This window comes from Stegostoma tigrinum, chromosome 2, assembly GCF_030684315.1.
Source record: "Stegostoma tigrinum isolate sSteTig4 chromosome 2, sSteTig4.hap1, whole genome shotgun sequence".
NCBI lineage: Eukaryota > Metazoa > Chordata > Chondrichthyes > Orectolobiformes > Stegostomatidae > Stegostoma > Stegostoma tigrinum.
This window is the reverse complement of record NC_081355.1, coordinates 141,903,364-141,913,317: the sequence shown is the minus strand read 5'-3', so window position 1 is coordinate 141,913,317 and position 9,954 is coordinate 141,903,364. Positions and strand designations below refer to the sequence as shown.

At 41.3% G+C, this 9,954-nt stretch overlaps 1 protein-coding gene across 2 annotated transcripts; it reads left to right on the top strand.

The window, feature by feature from the left end:
- The first annotated feature begins 1,229 nt into the window (after window positions 1–1,229).
- Window positions 1,230–6,970, top strand: LOC125461338 (homeobox protein engrailed-2b). 2 transcript variants are annotated; one of them, XM_048550010.2, is made up of 3 exons: window positions 1,230–1,761; window positions 3,852–3,908; window positions 4,614–6,970. In XM_048550010.2, exons 1-3 carry the CDS (start codon window positions 1,272–1,274, stop codon window positions 4,928–4,930), a joined length of 864 nt encoding a protein of 287 aa, XP_048405967.1. In that variant the 5' UTR covers window positions 1,230–1,271; the 3' UTR covers window positions 4,931–6,970. The 2 variants fall into 2 exon arrangements, with proteins under 2 accessions (XP_048405967.1, XP_048405973.1); XM_048550016.2 differs by lacking the exon at window positions 3,852–3,908.
- Window positions 6,971–9,954: the final 2,984 nt, after the last annotated feature.

Sequence of the window (9,954 nt, the reverse complement as noted above, 5' to 3'; positions counted from 1 at the left end):
CTTCAAGAGCTGTGACTTTCTGAACACGGGAAAATCCTGTTTAATTCCAGGCTGAGGCTTTTTCAGTGTCAGTGCAGTCACTGGGCAAGTTAACCGTGGAATGAAGGAAGCTTTCAATTGTAAGTAGGGAATTCCTCTCTCTCTATCTCCTCTAACATCGACCCCCTCCACCCCCAACCCTTTAACACCCAATGAAATAAATATTTGTTGTAATCGAGCGGAGGATTGTGGGTAGGTGTGTGCAGAAACAGAGATGTCTATTGTACAGTGTCAGTGAGCAGGAGCCCAAATTGTCATGGTAGAGCTGTGGATCTGCTGTTGGCTGCAATTGACTGGCGCTGGGGAGAAAAGAAAGAAAACAAGGGTATGATTGGGGAGGTTGTTACTGGGTGATGTGGCTGTTTCCCCTTCTCCCCTGTGTTGTGGCAGTGCCTTGAAGGAGTACTGCAGGTTGGAGTAAAAAGGGGTGTGTGTGTGTGTGTGTGTGTGTGTGAGGAGAGGGGGAGGAGGAAAGTCGTTTGTTGGCGTTGGGGGGGGGGGAGATGGAAGGACTGGTGTCATCGACTGGGAAAGTGTCATCGTCATGTGGTGAAAAACCCTCCCGTTTATTGGACGGAGGCACGTGTCCGGGATACCGGGGACCAGCGTCACGTGATGGGCCCTATTAAAAAAAAGAACAAAAAATCCAGCAGAGTGGAAGTATTTCTGGATCAGTTGGCGGCTCTCTGTAATATTTATTTGCCGGCGTACAGAGAGCGGCTGTGCGTGAGTGTATGTAAGAAAGCAGGGTTGCTGCTGTCTCCTCATTGCTGCTGCACAAGTCGAGACGCGAGGAGGAAGTCACAGGCTCGGAAAGTGAAGGCTGCTGAATAAGTGCGAACCATGGATACCTGACTGTGCCACTGAGGAGCAAGAGAAAGTATGATTATTCGTCCATAGAGCACGACAGAGAAGGGACAGAGTCGGGGGGAGGGTGGGGGTGGGTAGTGGGATATAGAGAGAGAGAGAGAGAGAGCTTCAGAGATTGATTCTGGGACGAAATTAAATGAGACAGGTCTTGTAAATATATTGCTGTCTCTCTACGTATATACACACACAGGAGCAACACCTGGAGCTTCTGCTTTGCTCCTACCTCTCAAGCCAAGTTGGATATTGTTGTCCAGTGAGCGGACGAAGGCAACAAAGTGTTTTTTTGGGGGGGTGGGCGGGTGGGGGTTTGGTTGCAATTTGGAAGGAAGCTAAAGTGTTGCGAAGCTTTTCACATCCACACTATGGAAGAAAATGATGCGAGTAACCACCGCGTAGCCAACCAGGAGTCCAGCGACCAGTCAAACCGGGCGATCATCCTGCCCCTTCTGCAGGCACCGGGGAACCAGCTCCCCCACCGCATCACCAACTTTTTCATCGACAACATCCTCCGGCCGGACTTCGGTAAGAGGAAGGAAGGGTACCGGGAACCCGGTCATATTCCCGGGAGGGAGAACGTCAGTCCGTCCGGGCAGAGCGGGGGCAGTCCTCCGGGGCCAGGAGGTGGTGGTAGTGCTGGCAGTGGGGTCGGTGGAGGGGCTCCGAGCAGCCCTTCTGGCCCGGATAAGAAACGCGATGTGGCGGCTGAAGGAGCGTTGAGGAACGGAGAGAGCGCCGAGCAGTCCCAGAGCTCAGATTCGGACAGTTCCCAGAGCAGCAGCAACGCGGTCTCGCAACCCATGTTGTGGCCTGCATGGGTTTACTGCACTAGGTACTCCGACAGGCCTTCTTCAGGTGAGAAAGCACCCACACACACAAAACAAAACACAAAAACAAAAAAAAATAAACCTTCTTTCATTTTTTCCTTTCCAAGAAATGCGACAAAGATTGGTTTTAAACTTTAAAGGCGACGTAAAAAGAAGTCTTTTTATTCCCTGTTAGCTTAACTTCATTGTGCCTTGCAGAAGAAAACTTCGACTGACTGTTTTCCACGTGACACTACATTTTACAGCCCGCTCTGCAGTAAATCAATGTCGGGGGGGAGGAAAAGTTACTCCGAATTGATCAGTACATAGCAATGACCGTGAGATGTGCGGCGGGCTGTTGTGGAAATGGGTTTCGATTTGCAAAATAACAAAAGAAATTTGACCACCACACCCCCCCCCCCCCCGTCCCCTGCACGTGGGAAGTCCTCAAATCAGTCCGTGTTTATTATTTCATTTCTTTTTTCCCCCTCCAGTGAGGATGTTCGTATCTAAATCGCAGATTTATTTCTGTCTCTCTTTCCCCGGGAGGAAGAGGGAAAACTAATCAATCTTCACTTGATATACTTTGGAATCACGTCCAACTCCGTTACGGTTTCTCGCGAAAGCCAAAGATTAGAATATCAAGTTGGCGGGGTTTGCAGGCATGGGAACCGTTTGAACAAAACAAAAAGCCGTGGTTAAACTGCTTCCCGGACTGGGGTTTGCTGTTCATATTTTTGCCCCCAACAAGAGCGTCTACCGGGTGAAATATCACACGTCCCATTGTTTGAGACGGAGCACAATCTATTGTTAGATTAAAATGGACGGTAACTGGAGGTTTTCGCTGCTGAAAATAAGGTTTCTTTCCTTCCCCCGCATAGAAACCAGCCTGATCATTCTGATATACAAACGCTCACGCTGCGCTCGGGTTCGTCTGGGAGATAGATAGACTTCTTTGTTGACTAGTCTTTAGCATATTTTTGTGTCAGGGAAGTAGGCCTCTGTAAACTAGATCGGCTTCCGATTTCAGCTTTCGAGCAGAACACAGGAGGACGGAATTCGTAAGAAGTATATTTTCATTTTTTTAAAAAAAATCACGGTGTAAATTCATTGCCAACACAGTGCGTTTGAAACTGAATCTGAAATTTCTAAACGTACAGAAAATGCAACTTCACCTCTCGGCAAAATGAAAGGCACGGCTACCCACTTTGCCCCAAAATGCTAGATAATTTCCAGGAATTTACTGATGTCATGTTTATTCCATAGAAATATCTCAGTGCCTTTAATTCGAGGGTTGACCGTGTGCAGGTGGGAGGGGGTGCAGCCAGTAAATGTGTTCATTTTATCATGGCCTTGCCTTCTTTTCAATTATAGCCAAAGCGAGATTCTGAAACAACAGAGTAATTAGAACGAGCCTGCTCTAAATAAAACTGCGTTGTTCTGCTGTGTGGCTTCACAAATGTAATAGTGGCCGGTTGGGTTCATCATTGCCGAGGCGTTGAATTGGACAGACATTAAAAATTTAATCGGCCCCAGCACTGTGGCCGGCTGGGAAACAAATGATCAAAACCTTCCCCACCGAAGAGTTGCACTTGCTTCCCATTCTGATTTATTGTCAGTGTTAACAGTTATTATTACACCAATAAATAGGTCTCAATCGGCTCCATCTCCCCTTCTCTCATGAACCCTGTTTTAAAATATGATCCCTTCCAAAGTCCTTTTGCCAGAGAAACTAGACTGTGTTCAACGTGCATCCTGCAGCAAATCAAACATTCGCTCAAATGCTGCTTTTTCTAACATTTTAGGATATGTCATTGCTGTGAGTCCATGTAGGAGTGAATGGTCCGTCCCCTCGTTATTGCCTAGTCTTTATTCAAAACTATTTACCAATGGATACTCTCTCGTGCGCGCCATTGAGGTTCTCGTTAATTCACTATTTTCAAAGCTCGCTCCCTCTATTTTAAAATCATTTATAAAAGATTTTTTGACAAATGGTGATTGACCATGGAGCCATCCTGCATATTATTCGATTCCTCACATGGATTTCAAATTGCACAAATAAATAATGAGTACGCCAGAGTTACTTTTATTCTGTCTTTCTCTTTCTGGACTGCTCATTGAACGGGGGAATCCCATCAGCGCACGAAATATTACATCTTCCAAATCAAACAACCACGGCAAAGCGACAGACAATCTGTGAGTTCAAATGCGGTCGGTTGCTATGTCCTGTTTCTCAGAATTTCACGAGTTGTGTCACCTGTACCGAAGGAGATGTGCCATCTCGAAGTGGAGATATTTATTTGCTTAGAATTCCACCGTGTAAAAGGGGGAGCATGTCAAATCGACGCCCAATAAATTTCAGAAGCGTTAAAACAATCTTTGTGGGTTTGAGAATAGAGGGAGCGCCACACGAGCAGTGCAAACGCGGTGGGTCTAATTTTGTTAATAAGATGCACACTTACGCCGTAGAGTGTGGACCTGCAAAAGTTTTGGATGACACTCTGGGGCTGCAATAAATAATGGTGTTTAGTAGGGCAGACGGAGCTGTTGGTTCCTGCAGGCCTACATCAGAAATCTAACCCACCGCCACACTGACCTAAACTAGCGAAAAATTTAATTTTCAAAAGTTACAATTTAAAGCTGATGGCGGCAAGTTTTCAAATTCAAATTAACTGATAAATCAGGAGGGACTGGTAAATGTGCAACCCTTGCCGAAGCTCACACTGTTATCTTGTAAACTTGTGATTTATTGTAGAGTATTTGGGAGGCAAGTTCACAAGCATATGATTTTCTTCCCCTATAGCAGTTCATTTAAGAAATAGATTTCCTTTGCTATTTTTTAAAATCAATATCTACTGCCTGTTTTTTTTTTAAGAGTTGGATTTGATTTTGTTTTTTTAGGTCCCAGGTCCCGAAAACCAAAGAAGAAAAATCTCAATAAAGAGGACAAGCGACCGAGAACAGCGTTCACTGCGGAGCAGTTACAGAGACTGAAAGCCGAGTTTCAGACTAACCGCTACCTAACCGAGCAGCGCCGGCAGAGCCTGGCTCACGAACTCAGTCTCAACGAATCCCAAATTAAAATCTGGTTTCAGAACAAGCGAGCCAAAATCAAGAAAGCTAGCGGATCAAAGAACACATTGGCACTCCATTTAATGGCACAAGGCCTATACAACCATTCTAGCACGGGGAAAGAGCACAAGGAAGAGAGTGAATAGCAAAGAGCGGGCAACAGAAGTGAAAAAACTACAATGCAATAATATAAATCGAAATAAGGGCCAGTGTTACTAAAAGAGAAAAGAAAATATACCAGCATAGTTTTTAAAACAAAAAAGTTAAATTGTATGAGATATTATTCCGCAATATTCTTGTGTATATAATTCAGGTAAGGTGATGTAAAAAGAAACTGAAATATTTCAATATATGATGAGATTTTTGTTTCTGGGATCTCAGAAGCCGTGGATGCTGTTGGCTGCAAATTTCTATTCGGCGCCGACTGGATGTTGCAGGCGCTCGGTGAACTGTCTGGTGTGAAATTTAAACCCACCTGCTAAAGTCCAAAGAATTTTCCTGCCGTTGTTGTTTTACAGAAAAGAAAATGTTAAATTAAATAAATATCAAATGTTTGATTCTACTAACGAGGTTTACAGCTTTTTTTGGGGGGTTTGTTTTTTTAAAAAGAGAAATAAGAAGTCAGGCAAACGAAAATAAAGCAGTCTGCTGAAGGAGTACTCTTTCGTCTGTCTCCTCTAAAGAAGCAGTTTTTCAACGGACGGGACTCGGTTGCAGTTCAGATGATTTTCAGGTGGAAAGGGGGAGCTATGTTTTTTCCAAAATTCGCTTAGATATTTAGACGCGTTGATAAAGGCCACTTGGAAGGTAAACCTCCTTTGATGTAGACAGATATGAAACACCTGCAACATTTTCATGAACTGGAATGGTGCAAAGCGTTGGAGAAAGCGCCCCAAGAGATGTTTAAAGACGGAAAGTTTGTTTTTAAAAAAAAATAACAAGAAGAGGTTAGAAAGCAAAACTCCCGGCCACGCGCTTCCGCCTCTGGAGCGCCTTCCTGTGGTTGAGGGAAAAGGCTGGGGGAATGAAACTCGCAAAATGTCAAGTTCAAACTCACAAAACTTGATTCCAAATGCAAATAACCCAAAGTCCTAAAAAATACTTTTTTTTCAAGCAGGCGCATATTTAAAATGGAAAGCGACTCGCTACTATCGTTCATTTAGATCCTGGCACGTTAGCACTGTTATTGACTTTAAAAAAACAAATGCCGTGCACCGTAAAGCCACCCAAACGTCATCGCTTACTCATTCAGTGTGCCGGTTAACAGCCCAGCAGCGGGAGTACCTGGGCTCTAACCTGAAAAGAGTAACATACTCAGTCCGACTCTCCGGCCTCAAATTCAAAGACAGAAAAGACATATAACACGCTTGCTGCGGTTATGTTTTGGTTACTATTCGGCGTTTCAATTATCGGCTTTTCTAAAATTAATGGTGGAATATGGAATTTTATTTGGCTGTAATTTCAAAGCCCCCGCAGACAGTCTCGTTTCGAGAATGTACTATTATCTTACGCTCCCACATGTTCGTAGCTTTCTGTATCTCGAAGGATAGGTGCAAAACATATAGCATGGATTTTATTTCTGACCATCCAATCTCAAACAATCTAACATTTCGGACAAAAAGAGGCACTGCTAGCACGTTTGTTATGGCCTGTCGAAGTTACCCCAAGGTTAATGAATGTGCAGTAAAGGGAGACATGTGTTCAGAGATGTGGACGTCGTCACTGTTTCATATCTTGTAAAATGACACTTGCTTTCGCCGCGTTAAAATTGGTAAAATGAGTGTAACCTTGTCCGCAATCGACTCAAACCAGGGAACACGAACTATATTTTAAAACTTCCTCTGTTGCCTTCAACTTCACACTTTACACATTTTGGTTTCCTGGTATCTGTTAAATAGGAGATGAGCAACAGATTGGATGCTGGGAAATTCCGCAGACTTTTTTAGATGTTTGATTTCCATGAAACCTGCGTGAGTACAATGACAGTGGATAAAAGTTTAACAGACAGAGAACAAAAAACAGCAGCAAGTGCCTAGAATAGAAAGTACTCAAAGAGAAATAGAAACAGAAAGATACAGTGGATAGAAATCGTGTTGGAAATGCTTTGCCAACTAAATATCAAAGTATTCAATCTGTACACATTCTTTCTAAGTTATAATATTGTGATTGTGATTTTATTTGTATTATTCCAGACTTAAAACAGTTAAAATTATATATACATATATATATATATATATGAGCTATATATATCATTCATTCAAATTTGTCCTGTACAAGTGTTTTGTTCCGAGAATGGAGAAATAAACCATTGTACGCTCCCAGGCAAAGCATTCATTCAGTAATGTCTCATTTAGAACCGAATGCGGATAGAATGCTCCTTTGCTCCGATTGAGTACAGGCAAAAGGAAACACCAGTTTCTTAGAAAATGGCTCACTTTAAAGTCAAGATCATGAGCATCTAAGGCTTTACTTTCTGCATCCAATCCCACTGAAATTAGTTTTTTTCTTTGGCTCGTTTCTTGTAGTGTGTATTATGCAATTGCTACATGCAACACAATTCTGAACGACGAACCATTTTATCTTTTTTCCTTTGGAAATAGCTTGGAACATGATGTTTGAATGTAATCCGGTGCGAGCAGGTTAGTCAGTGTGACGATACGTGCAGACGAGATACATAAATATAAAAAGAATTTTTATTTAATAAGATCACTATTTACAATCAGTTGGTGTTTTAATCCAACGATGGCGTTATCTTCAATCATTTTCGAATGAAAATGTGGTTGTAATTGCATTTTGATGACTCATAAATTGACTGGATGCATTTCGACATCCATAAGCATCGCAAGTGCAGTAAGTATATAATCCAGGCTCTCTCGAAATTACCGACATAGTATTTAAGAATCTGTACCTAGGTACCTTTGTACCTAAAATGGCGCCGTAAGTGGCGACTTGTAAACTTTTCATTGTACTCATGTGAGTACATGTGACAATAAAGCTAATTCTAATTCCAGTTCGAAAGATAAAGTGACAAGTTCAAAATACCGCCTTTGGCACCACGCTGTGCATTGACGTGTTGGGTTAAATGTATGTTGAGTGTATGTGAACATACATAAAGTGTTATTTACGGACAAGAAATCAATTGTTAAGCCCTATAACGTTCATAAAGGATTCAGCACAGTATTCTAGAATATTTTATCAGTCAGGCAAAGTTTCAAAACAAAACAAAAGGATTTGTGAAAACAGCTAACCATCTTGGCTAAACAGTTTACAATAGCAAAAACGGGCCTTGTGTTCAACAATAGACCCTGTCAAATTTCTATATTTATGCTTCTCAAAACAAATATGGGTGAAATAGGAAAGTAAAGCTACATTGTTGGAAATAAAGGGAAACAAGAAAAAATATTTTCTTAAATGGAAGAAAGGACTTATAAATAGTTGGAAAGACAATGGGAAACAAAGACAAGAACTCAATTATTTTGGTTTAAGACTCGCAGCGCTCTATAAAGTTAGAGAAAAGGATCAATAATAAAGATTGAGCTGAAGTTCTCTTCAAAAAAAGCACAAAGGCTTGATTCGAGATTATAGTAGAAGGAACCTGCATCCTAAAAGGACCTGGGGGAACAATTTCGGTAGAAATCAGCAGAAATCCTTTGCATGATCACAAGCAGCTGCCAATGTTTGAAAAGAAGAAATTAACTGAGCATTTATGGAGAACCTAAATGTAGTTGTGGATTGCTTTTATAACGCCAATTCCTAATTGTCCTGATGGGAGTAAATTTCATTGAGACTTTCCGTCACATTTTTGCTGTAGAAATATGAATAATGTTACAGATTTCACACGTGGAGTTAAGCAAAAGAAAGTTTTTTTTCTCCCAAAACTAAAATGAATTAATTGCTGAAATCTGAAAATTAGCGAATTACATTTTGAAAGAAGAATTCATCTTCAAAGTTCTCTAGCTTTAATATGCAGCCAACATTTCAGGCTATTTATTACTATGCCAGTAACATACGTGGATTCTGTTTGGAGTTAAGGAGAAGTACAACTGAATGTAAGTGAATCTACATGTTCGTTTCGGACTGTTCAGTATTTAGTAAATTCGTGGACAGTTTGTTTTCGTACAGAATCCGCACTTTCTAGTCAGTACTCCTACGTCCATTATTCTTTGAAAAGTACTCAAATAAATTTAGTCTATCAGTTTTTGAGATATAATCGGAAATGTTAACCGTCCTTAAGGAAGGAAACGTTCTCGAATTTTTTTTTCGGTTCATTTGATGTTATCAATATCTGGAGAGAAACGAATTTAAGAAACATCACAATAACATAGCAACTAACCATGGATCTGATCAATAACAGTGGGCTTATTTTGTTGTTCTGGATTGTATGGGGAGCACAATATTGAAATTAGAATGCCATCTTACTTTGTTACCTGAACCATAGGTACAAGTGAGTAAGAGTTAGGGGTGCGTAGGTTTAACGATACATTAAATGCCTTTCTATGAAATGTCTTAGCTCCTCTCAACCACCTAAACGTGCATCAGTTGATGTGTTTGAGACGAATGGGGAAGCATAGGTCTCTAAGTTTAAGAGGGCCAAGGGGCAATAGCTGCCAATTTGGCAATTATTTACCACCGATTTTCTCAAGTTCTGGCGTTTTACGGTCGTTGTTGCAACCACAACACATCACGTTGAGAAAATAAAATTTATAATTGAAGCAAACATTCATGCGACAGAGAACATTAACCGAGAACGCATTACAAAGAAATTATAATTTTGCACAAATCACTTTCTATTTTCAAACCATTCTTAGACATTACCAGACAATCGTCCACTTATCCAACGAGTTTGGTGATCGTAAAATTAATTTTCGAATCAAATAGCTTCTTTCCCCCAAAGTATTGGCACCTTTTAAATACTGAAAAAGAGGACAGCTGTGAACTATGGCTATAGTCATAAGGTCCAAAAGAGAAAGCTTAATAGGAATTTTTTTAGGTAAATAAGGGGGCAAGAAGGTGAAGAGGTCTGAAGTATAATGCTTTGAAAGGTGTGAATTAACATACCCGCTGAAGTACCCAAGAACGTACAAATGTTCTTTCTGTATTCTTGGGTACAGCTGAGATTTGAAAAACATTCCAGGAATGGACATGAAGTCTCCCATACGTGGAATGTCGC

What these genes read in the sequence shown, in the direction of transcription:
- LOC125461338 (XM_048550010.2), top strand. Translation starts at nt 1,272, where the DNA reads ATGGAAGAAAATGATGCGAGTAACCACCGCGTAGCCAACCAGGAGTCC. An exon ending in CTCCGACAGGCCTTCTTCAG is followed by an intron (nt 1,762 to 3,851) that starts GTGAGAAAGCAC and finishes GAATCCCATCAG; the next exon opens with CGCACGAAATATTACATCTT. An exon ending in GGCAAAGCGACAGACAATCT is followed by an intron (nt 3,909 to 4,613) that starts GTGAGTTCAAAT and finishes TTGTTTTTTTAG; the next exon opens with GTCCCAGGTCCCGAAAACCA.